The sequence below is a fragment of the Oryx dammah genome, unplaced genomic scaffold (genome assembly GCF_014754425.2).
Source record: "Oryx dammah isolate SB20612 unplaced genomic scaffold, SCBI_Odam_1.1 HiC_scaffold_25, whole genome shotgun sequence".
Taxonomy (NCBI): domain Eukaryota; kingdom Metazoa; phylum Chordata; class Mammalia; order Artiodactyla; family Bovidae; genus Oryx; species Oryx dammah.
This window is the reverse complement of record NW_024070209.1, coordinates 81,997,141-82,018,931: the sequence shown is the minus strand read 5'-3', so window position 1 is coordinate 82,018,931 and position 21,791 is coordinate 81,997,141. Positions and strand designations below refer to the sequence as shown.

The following is a 21,791-nucleotide window of genomic DNA, read 5'->3' as shown; positions in this document are numbered from 1 at the left end:
TTGAATGGCTCTATGAAGACCTACAAGACCTTTTAGAAATGACACCCAAGAAAGATGTCCTCTTCATTATAGGGGACTGGAATGCAAATGTAGGAAGTCAAGGAACACCTGGGGTAATAGGCAAATTTGGCCTTGGAATGAGGAATGAAGCAGGGCAAAGACTAATAGAGTTTTGCCAAGAGAACGCACTGGTCATAGCAAACACTCTCTTCCAACAACACAAGAGAAGACTCTACATGTGGACATCACCAGAGGGTCAACATCGAAATCAGATTGATTATATTCTTTGCAGCCAAAGATGGAGAAGCTCTATACAGTCAGCAAAAACAAGACCGGGAGCTGACTGTGGCTCAGATCATGAACTCCTTATTGGCAAATTCAGACTTAAATTGAACAAAGTAGGGAAAGCCACTAGACCGTTCAGGTATGACCTCAATCAAATCCCTTATGATTGTACAGTGGAAGTACTTACCTTAGGAATCACATTTGGAAGCAAGCCCTTATTTTTTTATTATTCTATAAAGATAAAAAGCAATACAGAATTTCTGTAGTACATATTCAATTCTGAAGACTAAGGCACACAATGTGTAAGAGTTAAAACTCCTTCTCGTTAATTCAAACAAGGGAATAGGAGACAGGAATTAACTCTCCCAATAATCTTTTACCTCAAAATTTTGTGGAAAATAGGAAACCTTGGGTCAAGGAATCAGATGTATTAGGTTCAAATACCTTTGCACCAAAGTAACTGTAATATTAGTTTCCTTCATGCCATCAAAATTATAAACGCAAACCATGTGCTAAGCAATCAGGAATGTGTGAGACAAATGAAGAGCTCACTTTAACAAATCACTTCTAATTCTCAGATTAATTTGCAGTGGCGAGCTTAGCGCTCCCAAAGCATCAGTACCAACAGTGGGGTGAGGCTCAGGCACCTTCCTTTCTCAGATGGCTGGGGACATATATTCATCCACAAGAGTGGCGACAAGCACAGTCCACTCCAGGGGAAAGAACAAGCCAACCTGAACCACGCCTGTGGGGACCCCTGAGTTAGACACAAAATCAAGCCGGAAGGACCAATTAACTGCATGGGAGATGAGGTCAGGAAAGCTTCACAGGGTTAACACCAGAAAAAGGTTTATCCCTTCAATAATTTCCTGACAGATAAAGAGATCAGATAAAGAGCCTCCTCAGCCAAGAGAACACGAGGTACAAGAGCATGGAGCTGCGTCTGTAAACGGTGTGCTGGGAGGATGCTCAGAAAGGGAGTGAGTGCTCCCAGCCTGTAAAAGGCAAGCAGGGGTAGCAGGGCAGAAACTTAGAAGGGGCCCTTAACAATATGAGATGGTTTATGCTGCTCGCTTCCTGAGCACATATCACCTTCTACTTTCTAAATTGTAACCGTTATTTAAATCACGCCTCAATCACGCCTCCGTCACTGAACTTAACCCACTCAGACACAGAGACTGTGTCTTGATACTTCAAAGCATTTACATGTCGGTTTCATTCAGGAAAGGGCTCTCTTTGCACAGAACTGCTGGGGCAGGAAGATAAACCTGACACAGAGTCCTCGTCCTTGGCTTAACCTCTCGTGGCTTCAGTTCTCCCACCTGAGAAATGAACAGGCTGAGCCAAGTGATGGATGAAACTCTTTGCCAGCTCTGACATTCTAAGAATCTAAAACTCAAAGCAGGAATGTCGGTATCAGACAAGAAAAATAAGCTATAAGTGATGGAGCCAAAAAACACACAGAGTGAATTAAATGAGCAGAGGCCAGGGCAGAGCAAGAGGCAGTAAGGAGAGGGTGGCCAGCCCCCTCCAAGGAAAGGGAGGGAGGGAGGAATGGACCATGTGCCCCCATGTACCACACGAGGTGGGATTCCAATGCACTGGCAGAGCTAAACGTGACCCTACAAATTGACTCCAACAAGAATTATAAATGGTTTATTAAGAAGGGGCTTCTGTCTAGTAATTGTTGCAACAATCTGCCATCTAGTGGCTTAAAACTCCTTAAAGTCAAGGACATGAATTTGAAATAACAGAGTGAGAAATTCTTATATGTACCCTGTCCAATCACCAACAGGTTTGTGGCATAGACCAGCAAGGAAGGGGTGGGTGAGGGAGAATAATTACATGTTGCCAAATTTAAAGTTCTTAAGAGCATGCCTGGCAAAATAAGGGCTCAAAAACTGTTACCTACTACTTCACAGACAGGAGACAATCCTCTCTCAGGATCACAGAAATGTTGCCCATTTAATTCATTTTAATTTGATCTTGACTATTCTTTACTGAGCTTCCCTGGTGGCTTAGATGGTAAAGACTCCACCTGCAATGCAGGAGACTTGGGTTCAATTCCTGGGTCGGGGAGATCCCCTGGAGAAGGAAATGGCTACCGGCTCCAGTATTCTTGCCTGGAGAACCCCATGGACAGAGCAGCCTGGCGGGCTACAATCCACGGGGTCGCAAAGAGTCAGACACAACTGAGCGACTAACACTTTCACTTCACTTTCATTCCCTACTACAAAAATCTTACCAGTTCATTATTGACAATTCTGTTCATCTTGGATTTCTTGGATGTCTCTGCCCCAGATGCCGTCCCTCAATTCACAGCTGATGTCAATGATAATCTAAAAACCTAACCCCCTCCTAAGCATCAGGATGGATTTAGGCAACTTCACGGCAAAGGCACAATATAACACGTTCAGCATCCCTCTATCTCATCTATTCCATGTCTACTTTGCATCCTGATTTCAGAACTGTCCAGCTCCTGAAACCAAATTCTCAACTATTTCAATTGCTCAAACTTATTCTCTCAGGAAAATAAGTCTTGTCTTCAAACCCTACCCCACCCTCACTGAACCCTACTAACTGTTGCCTGCCCACTGTCCCTCACTGTGGGTCTTTCCATAATGTATGCTATCAAAACCACTGCCACAGATCTGCTCTACACTAAATATCTCTGTGCTTAAGCAGCTTGCTAAAAACCACCATCCACTGTCTGTGTGCAGTGCAGTGCCAGCAGAATGTCATCCAAAAAGAATGACTTGTCTTGAGGTTACAGAGCTAACAGGTAGCACATATTTCCTGTCTCCTAATCCAGTACATGTACAGTACAGTATGATGAAAAGACACCCTTTTCATCAGAGAAGACCAGAATGTAAAAGTAGGAAGTCAAGAGATACTTGGAGCAACAGGCAAATTTGGCCTTGGAGTACAAAACAAACCAGGGAAAATACTAATAGAGTTTTGCCAAGAGAACGCACTGGTCATAGCAAACACACTCTTCCAACAACACAAGAGAAGACTCTACACATGGACATCACCAGATGGTCAACACCAAAATCAGATTGATTATATTCTTTGCAGCCAAAGATGGAGAAGTCTAAACAGTTAACAAAAACAAGACAGGGATCTGACTGTGGCTCAGATCATGAACTCTTTATTGCCAAATTCAGACTTAAATTGAAGAAAGTAAGGAAAACCACTAGACCATTCAGGTATGACCTCAATCAAATCCCTTATGATTATACAGTGGAAGTGAGAAATAGATTTAAGGGCCTAGATCTGATAGATAGAGTGCCTGATGAACTATGGAATGAGGTTCATGACATTGTACAGGAGACAGGGATCAAGACCATCCCCATGGAAAAGAAATGCAAGAAAGCAAAATGGCTGTCTGGGGAGGCCTTACAAATAGCTGTGATAAGAGAAGCAAAAAGCATAGGAGAAAAGGAAAGATATAAGCATATGAATGCAGAGTTCCAAAGAATAGCAAGGAGAGATAAGAAAGCCTTCCTCAGTGATCAATGCAAATAGAGAACAATAGAATGGGAAAGAACTAGAGATCTCTGCAAGAAAATTAGAGATACCAAGGGAACATTTCATGCAAAGATGGGTTCGATAAAGGTCAGAAGTGGTATGGACCTAAGAGAAGCAGAAGATATTAAGAAGAGGTGGCAAGAATACACAGAAGAACTATACAAAAAAAGATCTTCATGACCCAGATAACCAAGATGGTGTGATCACTCACATAAAGCCAGACATCCTGGAATGTGAAGTCAAGTGGGCCTTAGGAAGCGTCACTACCAACAAAGCTAGTGGAGGTGGTGGAATCCAGTTGAACTATTTCAAATCCTAGAAGATGATGCTGTGTAAGTGCTGCGCTCAATATGCTAGCAAATTTGGAAAACTCAGCAGTGGCCATAGGACTGGTAAAGGTCAGTTTTCACTCCAATCCCAAAGAAGGGCAATGCCAAAGAATGCTCAAACTACTGCACAATTGTACTCATCTCACATGTCCGCAAAGTAATGCTCAAAATTCTCCAAGCCAGGCTTCAACAGTAAATGAACCGTGAACTTCCAGATGTTCAAGCTGGATTTAGAAAAGGCAGAAGAACCAGAGATCAAATTGCCAACATCCGTTGGATGATCGAAAAATCAAGAGAGTTCCAGAAAAACATCTACTTCTGCTGGCATATTGATTATGCCAAAGCCTTTGATTGTGTGGATCACAAGAAACTGTGGAAAATTCTTCAAGACTTGGGAATATCAGACCACCTTACCTGCCTCCTGAGAAACCTGTATGCAGAAACTTGTATGCAGGTCAAGAAGCAACAGTTAGAATCATACATGGAACAATGGACTAGTTCCAAGTTGGGAAAGGAGTACATCAAGGCTGTATATTGTCATCCTGCTTATTTAACTTATATGCAGAGTACATCATGAGAAACGCTGGGCTGAATGAAGCACAAGCTGGAATCAAGCTTGCCAGGAGAAATATCAATAACCTCAGATATGCAGATGACACCACACTTATGGCACAAAGTGAAGAGTAACTAAAGAGCCTCTTGATGAAAATGAAAGAGGAGAGTGAAAAAGTTGGCTTAAAAACTCAACATTCAGAAAACTAAGATTGTGGCATCTGGTCCCATCACTTCATGGCAAATAGATGGGGAAAACAACGGCAAACAGTGACAGACTTTATTTTCTTGGTCTCCAAAATCACTGCAGATGGTGATTGCAGCCATGAAATTAAAAGATGCTTGCTCCTTGGAAGAAAAGCTATGACCAACCTACACAGCATATTAAAAAGCAGAGATATTACTTAGCCAACAAAGGTCCACCTAGTCGAAGTTATGGTTTTCCAGTATTCATGTATGGATGTGAGAGTTGGACTATAAAGAAGCTGAATGCCAAAAAATTGATGCTTTTCAACTGTGGTGTTGGAGAAGACTATTGAGAGTCCCTTGGACTGCAAGGAGATCCAACCAGTCCATCCTAAAGGAGATCAGTCCTGGGTGTTTAGTGGAAGGACTGATGTTGAAGCTGAAACTCCAATACTTTGGCCACCTGATGCGGAGAGCTGACTCATTTGAAAAGACCCTGATGCTGGGAAAGATTGAGGGTGGGAGGAAAAGGGGACAACAGAGGATGAGATGGTTCGATGGCATCACCGACACAATGGACACAGGTTTGGGTGGACTCCGGGAGTTGGTGATGGACAAGGAGGCCTGGCGTGCTGCAGTTCATATCGCAAAGAGTCGGACATGACTGAGCGACTGAACTGAACTGAACTGAATACTGTGGCCTCTCATTGTATCGAATTAAATCTTGGTGAATCTTAGACACATTGTGAAGTTCTTTGAGTGGCAGCACGGTAATGAATAGAGAGACAGGTTTATAGTTAGACCTTCCTGAGTTCCCATCAAGCTCAACCTTGGGGAAATGACTCTTGAGTTTTCTCCTCTATATAATGGGGAATAATAATTACTCCTATATAGACATAGATTAATTTTAGAATGTTTTTAGACACAAGTGAAAATCCAATTAAATTAGCTTAACTGAGCAGAAAATTTCCTGGCTTATGTAACTCAAAAGCTCAGAGGTGGTGCTGACTTCAGGGTTGGGTGATTCAACAGTGAGTGGTCATCAACGAGCCAGTTGCTGTCTCTTTTCTCTGTGGTCTGTGGTGTTGGCTTCACCCTCAGGAGTAAACTCCAGGAGTTGGTGATGGACAAGGAAGCCTGGCGTGCTGCAGTCCACGGGGTCACAAAGAGTCAGACACAGTGAGCAACTGAACTGAATCCAGTACACATTCTATCACATAACAAATGTATTTTTTTAATTTTCTTTTTGTATATAAACCATAATTAAGCATCATTCTTTAATTCCTATAAAATAACCAAAGATAATCGTCTTCTTTCATCTCTCTACTTTCAAGAGAGAGCCACAATAGCTAGCATGACTCCAAGTATAAGAAGTTCAATCTCACCCAAGTCACTTCTTAAAATTTTATTTCCATAAATTCTGCAGAAGGACTGTGGAAATAGTCCATAAAGTTAGGGGCCGGGGGCGGGGGGGGGGGCGGGGAGGGGCAGTGGGAGCAGGGTGGGAGGGAGTATAACCCAGGTACAAAATACCCTGCTTAAGATTAATGAAATTCACTGACATACAAAGTTATTATATATCAGGTTAAACTACAACCAAAACACTCAGAGAGGAGAGACACAGACTCGTTATTTATCACCTGTAGGAATTCAAAACTTTATCAAGGCCTACAAGGGCCCACTTAAGTATAAACAACTATAACATAATGAGAACTAGCCTCTTCTCTCAAAGACTCTCCAAGTAGAGGACTGATGGATGGGTTAACAATGATTTCCAAATAATTTTTTTTTCAATTATAGGCCAAAGAAAAGTAAAAGTAATAAAAAGCACTGTCATTGACTTAAAAGACAGCTGAAGGCTGCTAAGAACCACGATGCTTCTGAGTCACACATGTCTCCCTATCTGTAATATATTCTGGATAAAAACAGATCACAGAATGTGGCTAAGACTTCCCTGCCTCACCAGAAACATATACCTGTTTAAGAAAAAAAGAAAAGTTAGTCCATGAAGCTCAGCAAGTCCCTTAATTCACATCTAAGGACTTTCCTCTCTGCCAAAACGACGCAGCTTTCTCTACTAATAACAGGACCTCTTCATTTCTCTTCTAAAAACCAACCTGAACTCATGGAAAGAAGAATTTGCTCACACTGGAAGAATGAACATTTGAAAGGCAACATGAAAAACTCCTTAATGTAAGTTAAGATACTCAATTCCTGACATTCACACTTGCCAGCTACAAAGCTGCACATTAATCTCTCAAATGTCAATAGCCCCTACATTATCAAAGGCCAAACACATTCTCTCGCTGCAGTGGAAGATAATCAGCAAGGATCAGGACCACGGCACTCATTCCTTTTCTAGAAGCAATCCTTCATAAAATTATTAAATCTTATCTAGCTAGGGCTTATGAGAAATTTCCTAATGTAATTTATACGTAACTGCTCCTCCAGCTGTCAATATAGTATATCTTTTACACACCACTGACCTGATTCTCACAGAATATATATGACCTTAGGAACCAGAAAGAAAGACGAGCAATTTTACAGCAATGTAATGGATATAAAGGCTCACTGATTAGCTCCCCAAAGCATCTCATAGGTCTATATCTTACAGCTTGTAAGAGAAGACAAATTTACAAGTGCTCTTGGGTAAACCTTTAAGGTAGGGTATTCTCGACATGATCTCTTCCACAAGATAAAATTAAAACATTTGTGGGACCTTTCCCTAGACGAGGGTGATGTACTGAGGTGGTGGGCCCCTCTGTGTACTCTACCCACACCCCTGCCCAGTCTACGCCCAGGATTATTTTCTTTCCATTCTGTGCCAGTGAGTTTGTCATGTCTCCTGAGAGCTCATTCACACGAGACATTTTTTGATCCCCCCACTAAGTACAACTCATAGGATAAAGGGGGTATCTCAAGTAAATGAGTGTGAAGGAAGCCTGCATTTAAAACGCTGAGGGAGGAATATTCACGTGGGAGGGAAATGGGTGAACCTATGGCTGATTCATGCTGATGTTTGGTAGAAACCAATGCAATACTGTAAAGCAATTATCCTTCCATTAAACATAAATAAATTTTAAAAAGTAAAATAAGTAATGCTTATAAATAATAAATAAATACATAATAATAATAAAAAGTAAAATGCTGAGTGCAGTTTAGGGGAAATCAGAAGCCCACAAGAGATGACCAAATCAGGAGACACAGCGCTTTAGTACTGCAGTATGCCGTTACTTAAAGGTATTCCTCAGTATCCCCTAAAATTAACAGCTTTCTAAAGACTATCTCCTCGTCCATCTTCTGAGACTTGCACAGAACAGTAACAAATACTATGAGTGCACATTTAGGAGAATGCAATCACCCAACTGCTCTTTAGCCAATTCACTCCTACCTAACTGTACTGTACATATAGGCAAGCTGACAACCTGGCTTATTACTTCTTGTAAATGTTGTCACACACTCTTCTTATAGAATCTGTATCTGGCTTAACACAGCTGACTAAAAGAGAAAAAAAAAATCACTCAAATGCTTGAATTAATCCTTAACACAACCATGAAACATTATTAATCAATCATGGTTTTTCCCTATAGACTATATGAAACATAGGTATCTTTCTTAACATAAAGACAAAAGCGTTCAGTTGGTGGGAATGTAAATTGGTGCAACCACTAAGGAAAACAGTACAGAGATTCCTCAGAAAACTAGAGCAGTCCTATGATCCCGCAGTCCGACTCCTTGGCATATACCCAGACAAAACTATACTTCGAAAAGATACATGCACCATTGTATTCGCAGTAGCGCTGTTTATAATAGCCAAGAGTATCACTTGGCTAGATATGGAAACAACCTAAATGTCCATCAACAGATGAATGGGTAAGAAGATGCAGTGTGTACACACACACACACAAAATTGCTGTATTACTCAGTCATCAAAAAATATGAAATGCCATTTGTAGCAACGTGGATGGACCCAGAGATTAAAGTCAGAAAGAAAAAGACAAATACCACATGATATGACTTATATGTGGAATCTACAATACGATACAAATCAATGTATCTATAAAAACAGACTCATATAGAGAACAGACTTGCGGTTACCAAGGGGGAGGAGGATGGGGGCGGGGGAGGAGGATGGGGAGGGAGGGAAGGAATGGGAGTTTGGGATCAGTAGCGAAGGCAATGGCACCCCACTCCAGTACTCTTGCTTGGAGAGTCCCATGGACGGAGGAGCCTGGTGGGCTGCAGTCCACGGGGTCGCTGAGAGTCAGACATGACTGAGTGACTTCAGTTTCACTTTTCACTTTCATGCATTGGAGAAGAAAATGGCAAGCCACTCCAGTGTTCTTGCCTGAAGAATCCCAGAGACGGGGGAGCCTGGTGGGCTGCCATCTATGGGGCCGCACAGAGTCAGATACGACTGAAGCAATGCAGCAGCAGCAGCAGCAGCAGCAGGGCTTAACTATTATATAGGAGATGGATAAACAACAAGGTCCTCCTGTACAGCACAGGAAACTATATTCAATACCCTGTGAGAAATCATGATGGAAAAGAATATGGAAAGGAATATATATGTGTACAACTGAGTCACTTTAAAGAAGAAATACAATATTGTCAATCAACTATACTTCAGTAATTTTTTTAAAAAAACATACACCCTTTTTACTATATGTGAATTAAAAGTAATTTTAAAACTTAAAGTGTTCAAATGAAAACCTGCTTAAAGGATCTTTTTTCTTTCCAATTCACTCTTTATTACAGTTTTATGGAGGTTGTGATTTACATTCCATGAAACTCAACGGGCATAAGAGATCTTTAGGGGCACTGGAAATATTCTAGAACTGACTGGCGTAGAACTTGCACAACCCTACTTATTTATTAAAAATCACTGAACTATACACTTAAAATACCAAAGCGTCATCAAGGATTCCAAGAATGAGTGGCTTCTCAAAAGGGACCAAGAAAAGAGGCTTGTTTTCCACCTTTTGTGTTTATTGAGATATAATTCAGGACCTAGAAAATGTTAGCTTCCAACACTAATTATGTTTGAGCAGTTATCAAAGAACTGTTGGAGGCTCAAAGTTGAATAAGTCAGATTTTGCTTGTAGAAATTTACAATAAAATTAGGACCAAAACCTCAAAACAACAACAACAACAAAAAGCTGTTGAAAGCGGACGGAAGCTATCATTTAAAAATATAAACAGTAGTCCCGTACCCACAGTTTCACCTTTTGCAACTTCAGTTACCCACAGTCAACTGCAGTCCAAATACATAAAATGGAACATTCCAGAAATAAACAGTTCACAGTTTTAAAATGCACACCACTCTGAGCAGTGTAACGAAATCCTGTGCCTTCCCGTGCCATCCTGCCCCATCCTGCCCCGAGAGACAACGTGCCATTGGCCAGTGCGTCCCATGCTTCGGGCACTCAGTAGCCATCCAGGTTATCTGAGATGGATGGTGAAGCATTGCAATGCTTGTGTTCACGTAAGCCTTATTTTACTTGATAATGGCCCCAAAGCACAAGAGTAGTGATGCTGGCAGTTCAAATATTCTCTTCCTGTGCCTCATTTATAAATTAAACTTTACCACAGGTATGTATGTATGTGGGGAAAAAAAAAAAACACACTATAAGCAGGGTTCAGTACTATTTGAAGTTGCAGGCATCCCCTGTGTATGTCCACAGGGACAGGGCAGACTACTGTATTGTATTTTAACTTATTCATATTACGTGGGTGCCCTTATTTGTGAATGTGTGACTCCTAAGATAGACTGTACACTCCTAGAGGGCAGGCACCACAACCTAATCACCACCAAGAGCTACAACCCACCTATACTAAAAGTTTAATGTAGTCCCTTCTAAAAATGCAGAGGTACAAGATTCCTTCTAGCTGGAATCCGGGTACAATATAAGCCAAATCTAACACACAAAGGCAACACTGAGAACAGAAAACAGAAGGAAGTGTCGGGGTAAGTGTAGGAGGGAGAGCAAAACTGGAATACGAGATAGTCTGGAGAGGATAAAATGCATTCTTAGGCTGTGAGTTAGAAGACGAAAAAGAAAACAGTCAAAATCAGCAAATCCACAGAGCTTATCCGAAAGCTTCTCAACTAATTTTTCTTTCATATTACCCAACTTACACCTCAATTTCTCTTCTTCAATAGTGCTCCCAGCATAAAACCTTGAGTTTGTATATCACCAATTTATCCTAACTCCAGTCTGGCTGATTTATTTCACATTTACAGAATCCTTGTGGATGAAAAATATCACAGGCTCACATTACTAAACTAACAAAAAAATAAATAAAAAATGTGATGAATATTTCAGGTTCTTTCATTTAAAAAAAGATCACATAATGGAAAATATAAACAACTAGCAATATTTTTGTCATGCACAACAAGACATTTACACGTATTCCTTGCTTTATAACAATTCTCATTCAGAAAACTTAATGCAGTCATCCATCTCCAAGCTGACTGCTGTCACAAATTGTATATGACTGCAAAACCAAGAAGAGGCTCTCCTTTAGTGGTTTTATAATTCACCTTTCCAAAACTTTCATTTTGAGACCACTCCTCCAGAAATACCTTTATTTACTTACATCCTATGCCACAAAGTAAAAGCCTTAAGAAATAATGAATATAGTCTCACTTATGACAAGTTGTTATCATGTAATAACTACTGAGTGTATGATCATTTCAAACCTATGATCCCAAGAGAACCTCACTTACCTTCCTAAAATACTGCTAAGAAGTATAATACTGACCTTGGTTAAAAAAAAAGAAAAAGAAAAAACAGACAGACAATGGAGGAGTCATCATGAAATAAACAAAGTAAAAGCCAGAGTTGGGGGGATGATTCAGGGGGTAATGAGAGCTACAGGAGAGTGACAGATGAAGTTCAGCTCACAGGACTGCTGCTGACCTCCTGCTCTATGATCCATTTGCACCCCTGCGGTAGGGGACCCCTGTCCTATGTGACTCCATTTATGTATTCATATGACAAACCTAGACATCATAGTAAAAAGCAGAGACGTCACTTTGCCGACAAAGGTCCATATAGTCAAAGCTATGTTTTTTCCAGTAGTCACGTACAGATGTGAGAGTTGGACCATGAAGGAGACTAAGTGTCCAAGAATCGATGCTTTCAAACTGTGGTGCTGGAGAAGACTCTTGAGAGTCCTTTGAACAGAAAGGAGATCAAACCAGTCAATCCTAAAAGAAATCAACCCTGAATATTCATTGGAATGACTGATGCTGAAGCTCCAATAACTCTGGCCACCTAATGCAAAGAGCCAACCCACTGGAAAAGACCCTGATGCTGGGAAAGATTGAGGGAGGCAAGAGGAAAAGGCAGTGACAGAGGATGAGATGGTTGGATGGCATTACCAACTCAATGGAAACAAATCTGAGCAAAGTCCGGGAGACAATGAAGGACAGGGAAGCCTGGCATGCTGCAGTCCATGGGATCGCAAAGAGTCAGACACTACTTAGTAACTCAACAACAACAACAAATACACTCATAACTAAATATGAATAAGTGGTAAAACTATAAAGAAAGCGAGAGATCTAAGCAAAACTTAGGACAGTGGTTACCAACAGGAGACCGGAGGGGACAGGATCAAGAAAGTACAAACAGGAAATCATTGGAGCTATATAGGTGTGTGTGTGTACTCTTTAGTATAACAACTTCATAATCATAACATTCTGAACCAACAAAAGGACAGACCTATGATCGAACAGAAAGAAAACTTGCATACATTTTCAATTAAAATACTTTAAGTACACTTGAGGATCAGAGTTTAAGTACTTGCCAAGAGGATAAGTCTCAAAATTCAGAACTCAAGCAAGGTTTGCCTGGCTCAATTTGATATTTATTCCTCCGTTTAGAAAACCAAAAAGTTAGCTTGACTAATTTATAAAATATATGTAAATTTCATTCACAAATAACAAAGTCAAAGGGAGAAATCATGGGAAGCAGAAAATGTCAAAAGTTTTAGGTAACCCTCTGCGTAGCTGGCAAACACATGGATAAGTGACACACACGAAGAATTAAACACACAAGCCAACTTTGTTTCACTCTGTTTTGCTTTACTGCACTTCACAAACACTGCTTTTTTGTTTTACAAACTGAAAGTCTGTGGCAGCCTCACACAGAGCAAGTCTAAAATGTCCGTTTTCCAACAGCAATTATCGCATGTCTCTGTGTCACATTTTGGTGATTCTCTCAATATTTCAAACTTTTTCATTATTAATGTATTTGTTATGACGATCTGAGATCAGTGATCTTTGATGTTACTACTGTTAACTGTTTTGCACTTTTTTATTAAGGTATGCACATTTTTTAAACATAATGCTTGCACACTTAAAACTACAGTATAATGTAAATGTACTTTTATAGGCACCAAGAAATAAAAAATGTGTGTGACTCCCTTTATTGCAACAATATCTCTCTTATTGCAGAGGTCTGGAACTGAGTCCACAGTATCTCGGAGTTGTGCCTGGAGTGGCAGAAATTGACTATGCAATAATCAGTGCAGCCCCAACTTGCAAAGAACGACAGAGGAAGGGAAGAACAGCTACTGAGGTCCTTCTATGCCAAGGCATTTCCCATGCACTGCTTTTAAACTGCCTCAACAATGCGACGTGTTCTGTATTATCTTCATTTTACAAATATGAAAAGACTCAGAGAACAAAGAGAGGAGACATTCCTCAGTGAATATTCCCAATGCCCATTCTGCTCCAAGAAGCTCAGTGTGCCAGACAGATGAGCATGAATGTTCAGAAGGGGACTACAACAATACCACAGACATTAAGGCAACTATACACAAGAGGAGGAAATGAAGCCAACATAAAAATCAGAACGGACAATTTCTTTCTTCTGAAACTGTGCCAACGCTTCTACATCCACTTTAATACTCCACTAAATATGAGAGCAAACGGCTGCTTACCTGTGCCCGGGATGGTAAATAGCTGTGTTGATTCCATGAGGATAATGACTGCTGAAGCTGAAACAGTGGCTCTCCTGATAGCTCTGATGTGTTCCAACACTAAATTCAAGAAGGTAAGTAAGAAATAAATACCAATTAAACCACAGTGAGATGCCACTAAATACCCATTAAAATGTCTACAATTATAAAGACAGATACCACCAAATTTATATCCTTAAATATTGCTGAGGATGTAAAACCACCAGAACTTTGATAAATTATTAGTAGGACTATGAATGCTATACCCACTCTGAAAAAGGTCTGGCAATCTCTCATAAAAAACAAACTATATCCACCCTATGACTCAGGAATTCCACTCAAAGATACTAACCCAAGAGAAATGAAAGCATTTATCCATAAAGACTTACACAAGATTGGTCACAGCTGTTTTATTTACAAAACTGGAAACTGAGAGCTCCATCAATAGAAGAATGGATAAACAGATCAGGAGTGCTATGGGCTGAGGATTTTTGATCCCCACAGATTGAATGTTTGTACCCCCTCAAATTCATTTAAGACCCTAATATCAATGTGACAATATCTGGAGGTGGGATCTTTGGGAGCTATTAGGTCAATATGGGTTTAGGGTCTTTATAAGAAGAGGTTAGAGAGGTAACTAGCTATCTCTCTATCATGTGTGGATATAAGGAGAAGTGGGCAGTCTGCACCCAAAAAAGAGCTCTCACCAGAACCTGACCAGGCTGAAACCCTGATCTCAGACTTCCAGCCTCCAGAACTGTCAGAAATAAATTTCTGTTATTGCTAAGCCACCCAGTTATGGTATTTTGTTATAATAACCCAAACTAAGACTAGTGAGATAGTCATACAATGAAGTACTAAGCAGCCATAAAAAGAATAAACTACTGATGCATATAAAAATAAGGATGAGTCTCAAGATACGGTGAATGAAAGAAGACTTAAATGAAAAAAGTACATGCTCTATGAGTCTGTTCATGTAAATCACTAGGACAGGCAAAACTAATCTATGATGAAAAAAAAATTATAAATAGCAGTTCCTGTGAGGGTGGGAATGGACAAAGCTTTACTAAGAAGAGGCATGAGGGAACTTGCTTGCTTGATGGTAGTGTTCTGTATCTTAACAGGGCTTTGGATTGCACAAATGTATGCATTTGTCATAATTCACTGGCTGGTACAGTTAAGACCTGCGCATTTCACTACATGCAAATTTCCTCTATCGAAAGAAAACCATAAGTACATTCTGAACTTTAATTAATCTTATGCATACTAAAATATGCATGGCAACCCACTCCAGTATTCTTGCCTGGAAAATCCCACGTACGGAGGAGCCTGGTAGGCTACAGTCTACGCGTTCACAGAGAGTCAGACACGACTGAGCAACTTCACTATCACTATCCTAAAATAATAAGTACTGACTCTGAAATACATTAAAAATAGGACTGATTAATGGCCAGAGAACTAGATAGAAATATGACACAGTATGTACAATAAAATGCTAAACAGATTTTAAGTAGAGGTATATGAGAGCTTACTACAAAATTCTTTCAAACTTTTTAAAATTATATACAGGTTTATTTAACAAAGCATAGACTAACAGCTGATCCTTTTAAATTTCTCTTAAGTGTGAATGAATATATCTCCCCTTTTTTTCTTAACATACATATTTTATTGAAGTATGGTTGACTTACAATGTTTCAGGTAAACAGTGAGGTAGTTCAGTAATACACATATATTATTTTTCAGATTATTTTCCATTATAGGTTGTTACAAGACACTGACTACAGGCTCCCTGTGCTATACAGTAAATCAACCTTTCTTTTATATTTGCAATTTTTCATAATAACATGCTGAAAGGAAAAAAAAAGCACCAAAATCTAACATTAAAGCAAGGAAGTAAACATTATTTCAAACAGGGCAACTCAAATAAAGTATTTTTACCTTACAAGGTAGCTTCTAAGTTCTCCTCGGTAATTGATGACCAAGAGTTCTGCAGACCACTGTGCACTTGCTTTATATTCTAAAAATATCAGCCCAGCAATGGCATAGCTCAAATCACCTGCTAAAGTAGATGCCTATGGAAGAGAGAGAAATTAAGTCATAAAAAATACTAGATATAGGTTACCACATGTATAATGAATGGAAGGATATTCAAGACACTGGCCTTGCCAGGCATACCTTAAGATAGCCCCAGAACTGATCGTATATGAAGAATCATCTAAGCCAAAGTGCCCAGAACTACACATCCAAGTCTAGACCAGCCCTGCCAACCACAGGCTGGAACCACAGCATCCTCTTTGGGTGAGATGTTCACTTAGTAACTGAATTTCTGTTCAGACTATATTTCCATTGCAAAATAAGGGGAGAAAAAGAAAAAAGAAAAAAAAACTAATCCTATCATTCAGCCTCAAAGAGTTCTAAGATACAGAATTCAGACATAAGCTCTCAAATGTTACTTTCCACTGCCAGTAGTAACCAGTGTTACATTAAAAAGAAAGACAGAAGCAGAAAGAAGTCTCCAGTTATTTCCATTTGCCTAATAGGCAATTTAAAGGGAAGGACTCTCAAAAACAGTCACTCAACACCAGCCTTTTTCATCAACTACATATCAGGCTATATTTGCTAGTTCTGAAGGCATGTGCACCTTAGGAATCACATTCACCACCCTGAGTGGACCCTCACTGTCTAAAACCAGTCAATAAAATATCAACAGTGTAGCCACATGTGGCTATGGAACATCTGATAGATACAAACAGAGATAAGCTAAAAACATAAAAAGACACACCAAATTTCAAAGACTTAGTACGGAAGAAATAATGTGAAATATTTTATTGATAATTTGTACAGTCATTTCAACATGCAGTCATTTTGGATATGTTAAATAAAATTAATTTCACCTGTTGAACTTAATATTACTAATACATGTGATCACATTTACAGCTCACATTAAATTTCTATTGAACAGTGTTAGGGCTTCCCTGGAGAAGGCAATGGCACCCCACTCCAGTACTCTTGCCTGGAAAATCCCATGGACGGAGGAGCCTGGTAGGCTGCAGTCCATGGGGTCGCTAAGAGTTGGACACGGCTGAGCGACTTCACTTTCACTTTTTCACTTTCATGCATTGGAGAAGGAAATGGCAACCCACTCCAGTGTTCCTGCCTGGAGAATCCCAGGGACAGGGGAGCTTGGTGGGCTGCCGTCTATGGGGTCGCACAGAGTCGGATACGACTGAAGCAACTTAGCAGCAGCAGGGCTTCCCAGGTGGTGCTAGTAGTAAAGAACCCAATGTCAATGCATGAGATGAAAGAGATGTGAGTTCAATCTCTGGGTCAGGAAGATCCCCTGGAGGAGGGCATGGCAAACCACTCCAGTGTTCTTGCCTAGAGAATCATATGGACAGAAGAGTCTGACAGGCTACAGTCCATAGGGTCACAAAGAGTCTGACACAACTGAAGTGACTTAGCACAAACAGTGCTACTCTAGAAAACAGTAATTCAACCTTCTTTGGTTGGTTCCCCAGAACTTCTATAACATGAGCACAGTGTACTTTTTCAAGTTTTTCCACTCATTTTTTAACAAAAACCATTTTCTATATCCTTGGTTCTCACTCCCAGCTTCTCACTAGAATCAACTGAAAGACCTGAAACATTATCCTTCAGGTCCCGCTCAGATCAATTAAGTCAGACTTTCTCTGGGTGTAGCCTGGGAAATCCAGTAATTTGTTCTGTTTCATTTTCTGTTCCTTATAAAGCTTCACAGGTGATTCTAAAAAGCAGCCATAATCAGGACTACTGTTCCTCCTGCCCTGTATTTTGTTCACTTGAGGAAGGAGGATACAAAATTAAAAAAAAGAAAAGCACTGAACTCCCAAAAGAGACACTAATTAACTGGATTACCAGGAGAAAAGTCATTTTATTCCTCACAGTTTAAGCTCTCTAAACTGTAAAATGAGGATACTGTGTACCCAGTCTACTCAAAGGGTGTTGTGAATATTATACAGGAATATACATCAGTCGTTTACGAAATACAAAGCACGACATAAATATAAGTTACTACCACCATTAATTTTTTTTTCTTCACCCTCCATCTCAATTTCTACCCTTTTATGGTAACAAATTCTAACTTCTCTCAGGCTGGTTCTGTTCCAATGGCCCATTGACTTCTTTCCTTCACTGGAACTTTATTACCGCTTTCTACCCCTCTTATTTAGTACTTACTTACTACCATCTTGTAATAATGGTAGATTAGTTTCAGTAAGCTCCGGGGGTTGGTGATGGACAGGGAAACCTGGCACACAATCCATGGGGTTGCAAAGAATCAGACACATCTGAGCGACCGAACTGAACTGATGTCTGCATAGTGCATTTCAAAATACAAAGAAGACATCTTTCATGAACAGCCCTCTAACTAGATCTAAGATCTTAACTCTACAGCTTATTATCCTGATTTATATTTCCTCTTTCATCATACTCACTCAGTCATTCAAGTACCTATACATAAAAGGCCGTTTTTGGGGTATGTACATACCGGAGTAATAACGAAGAGCTCACTTCCCATGAGATCAAACACCCTCACAGTTCCCATGCTTTCAGCATAGGCCAGCAGGGTGCAGTCGTAACTCCATGCCACACGCCTCCACTGTGGTTTTGGGTCTTTGGGAACTAGAATGGAAAAGTGCGTGCTTTTAACATTATAAAGATAGTTAATGTACAGTTTCTGCAGCAAGAAGAGTATTCAAGTATGACATCATTTCCTAAAGGTCTCTAACACTCCCATTCAGGAGAAAAGAAAAGCTACTTCAAGGAAGAGGGGCAAAAGTAAACCACGACAAGCTTTGCCCCACTTACTTGAGAATGAAGTCTACGGACTCAGTGGTCTACTGAATGCTGAGCATGTCCTCATCCAGGAATGATATCCCTCAAAATACTTATGAAATTAAGAGAGATCAACAGCATAGAATATGGGCAGAAAATGATTCCAATCCAGGGAGCTAAGTTCCTCCAAAGGCAAAAATAAAAGAAAATTTCAACTGCCAATCTTTTAGATACGTATTTTATTTTTTAAATACATATTTCAAATACAGATGCTGAAGAAAAACAAAGGGAAATTATATCGACACAGTATTAGAAAGAGAAAAAATACATATTAGGCAGGTGAATCAAGAACTGTTTGTTCTCAATCACACAATTATAAAACTTGGAGAATCAACACCTTACTAATCCAACACCTGAGTTTTTCTTCTGTTTCAAATTTTCCAGTACAATAACAAAAAGGCTACCAGCTGCAAAAGAAAAAGGGGCTGTGCAGCTCTGAACTGCATTAGGTTGGTTTGAGTTTTCTGCTGTTTCCTTTGCTTCCATTTCCCCATAATAGAATCCCAGAACTAAAGAACCAGGAAGGACCAGTGCCTTGCCTTGACCAACAAAAACTCCAAATAATTAGGAGACTCCAGGTGACGGCAGGAGTCAGGATACAAAGCCCAGAGTCTCAGCTTGCCGCTGACCCACACAGTGTTGGCTCCATTACAGCGCACAGTCCCTCAGCCAGAGCCTGGATTTAGCCTAAGGATTACGGCCCCAGAAGTGCTTCTGAGATGTTTCACCTTTTCTCTCTTCCTCTGCTAATATCCCAATTCAGGCTCATCATCTCTGGCTTAGACTCTCATAACAGCCTTCTAACAGGTCTCCCCAACTTCAGGCTCTTCCCTTCTAACCTTTCCTCAACTGTATCCCAAGTTATCTTTGTCAAAAAGAAAGGTGAACAGAGCCCATCCTTCCGCTCCTTCAAAATCCCTGGTGCTTGTCCATTTCCAACAAAATCCAGTCCAGACTCCTTCACAGACGTGAACGGCCCTTCACCAAAGGTTCCCTCAGGGCTTTCCAGTTCACCTCCCACCCCTTCCTTCATCATCCACCTTGGAACTCACCAGCACACACCCACCTGGCACACAAACCATGCACGCTCTAGTCTCTAACTTCCATACACATTGCTGTTTCTACCTAGAAGGTTCATCTCCAATGTTATTCAAAGGCTTCCTGTTGGTGACAACCATCTGTGGTAACAAACTGTCACCTCTTCCTTCTTTGACACTTATCAAAACAGACTACCCTCCTCTCTGTGCCCCCAAATATGCTCTACAAAAGTCCCTCAGCATTTATCACATCAGACGATGTGCTTACACGAGTGTTTTCTCCACAAGTCTCTGAGACAAGGTCTTACTCGACAGTGCCATTCCAGGACCTGGAACAAGATGTCTCACTAATGAGCAAAGCCCAAGAAAAATCTGTAATAATGGTAAGGGTTTACCATTCCTTAGGGACTAACAAACAATTAAACATGAATTATATAACTGAAGTCCTTTTTCCACCTAAAAGAGGAATATTATAGAATTCAAACCTCCCTCTTATCTCTACAATATATGTAAAATATGTTCTGTTCATGGGAAAAATATACACGACTTCCTTAAGAATCTTCATTCTATTTTTCAAAAGGTGAAAAGTATACTAAAAAAGCCAAGAGAGCCTTGAATACAGGAGGGTCTAGTGAATTTTAAGCCTAACAAAGAACTGCATACACCTTGGAAAAGCAATTTTTAAGATGACAATGAAGTTTAAAAAAAAATCACTTCTCTGTCCTCACATAGCTTTAAAAAAAATAATGAAACCTGTAAGTAAATTTACACACAGGATGATAACAACACAAGACTCCGAGACCCATATACACACAGATGCTATAGGAATACCAGCAAAAGGGCAATTTAATGTCTAAAAAATACTAATGTGCTAAACAAACACCACAACATTTTTCCATTATTTCTGTTTTAGCTGTGATAACAGATCTTTCCTCTTATTTCATTTTTATAGGAGGATAAACAGATTTACATACAATATTCTGTATCTGTCTGAAATAAGCCCCATCTGAAGGGAATTTGTTTTTACTATCACTTCTAGTTACAACCAGCCGCTCCAGAAAACTCAGCATGTGTTCTCACCCAAATAAAGATATGTTTTCACTGCAAGATAAAATTTCACCTAACAATATGAAAATGAAGATGGTATCACCAGATTTTTCCAGCATTCTGTATGGTTTTAGAGAGGAATGAACAGCACAGATTTTTACAAAGTCCGTGTCAATGGAGTTTTCTGAAAGTATTCAAAAAGGCTGACGATAAGAGTTAACCAGCAATCTGACAATTACCCCATTCCTGGATAAGCCGTTTATACCTGCTGTCATCCAGGACAAGCTGCTGAGCTTGTCTCCACCTCAGAGCTTCCATCCACTCAGCCTGGAACTCTCTTCCCCTGAACCCATCCCGGGCTCCTTTCCATCTTTCACATCTCCATTTAAATCTCACTTGCTCAGGCAGCATTCTCCAGCTGCCCTGTCTCAGCAGCCTCAAGGCCCCACTGTTCTCCTCCATTCCGATATTTCCTGTCTTTCACAGCCCTTATCCCAAATCAGTATATATGTCTACTTCTCACTGTCTGCCTTGTGCATTAAACTATTAATTCCACAATGTCAGATGCTGTGTCCATTCTGTTCATAACTTTATCACCAGCGGCACATACTCTGCTGGTACACAACAGCAGCCCAGGGCTGAAGAAGCACACTGCAGTCCAGTGCTCATGTACCCAAATTAGAAATGGAAAAGAGGAAGAACTGAAAATAAGGAACCCTGGGCTTTATTCTCAGTGCTGCTGTAAAACGGCTGGGTGTGACCATGGGGCGATCACCAAGGGTTCAATGAACGCTGTCTCCCAAACATTCTCTGACTCTGACATCAAGAACCAGTGAGCAAGAACAAACTAGTAGGACTAGGAGACTACACAGAGGAGTTCATTATCTAAATGTTCCAAGTAACATTTTTGAACAGCGCTGGTAGCACATACGAGAAAAATTATACAGTCCTAGGTGAAGGTAAGGTGAAGTCGCTCAGTCGTATC

At 40.2% G+C, this 21,791-nt stretch overlaps 1 protein-coding gene across 1 annotated transcript in view; it reads right to left on the bottom strand.

Annotated features, from left to right (window-relative positions):
* Positions 1 to 21,791, bottom strand: part of NBAS (NBAS subunit of NRZ tethering complex) — a 331,331-nt gene that overhangs the window by 281,098 nt on the left and 28,442 nt on the right. The window contains exons 7-9 of the mRNA XM_040225023.1: positions 18,376 to 18,509; positions 15,789 to 15,922; positions 13,833 to 13,931 (exon numbers count right to left, since the gene is read on the bottom strand). Of these exons, the coding sequence (XP_040080957.1) occupies positions 13,833 to 13,931; positions 15,789 to 15,922; positions 18,376 to 18,509 (367 nt within the window). The remainder of the gene's footprint in view (positions 1 to 13,832; positions 13,932 to 15,788; positions 15,923 to 18,375; positions 18,510 to 21,791) is intronic.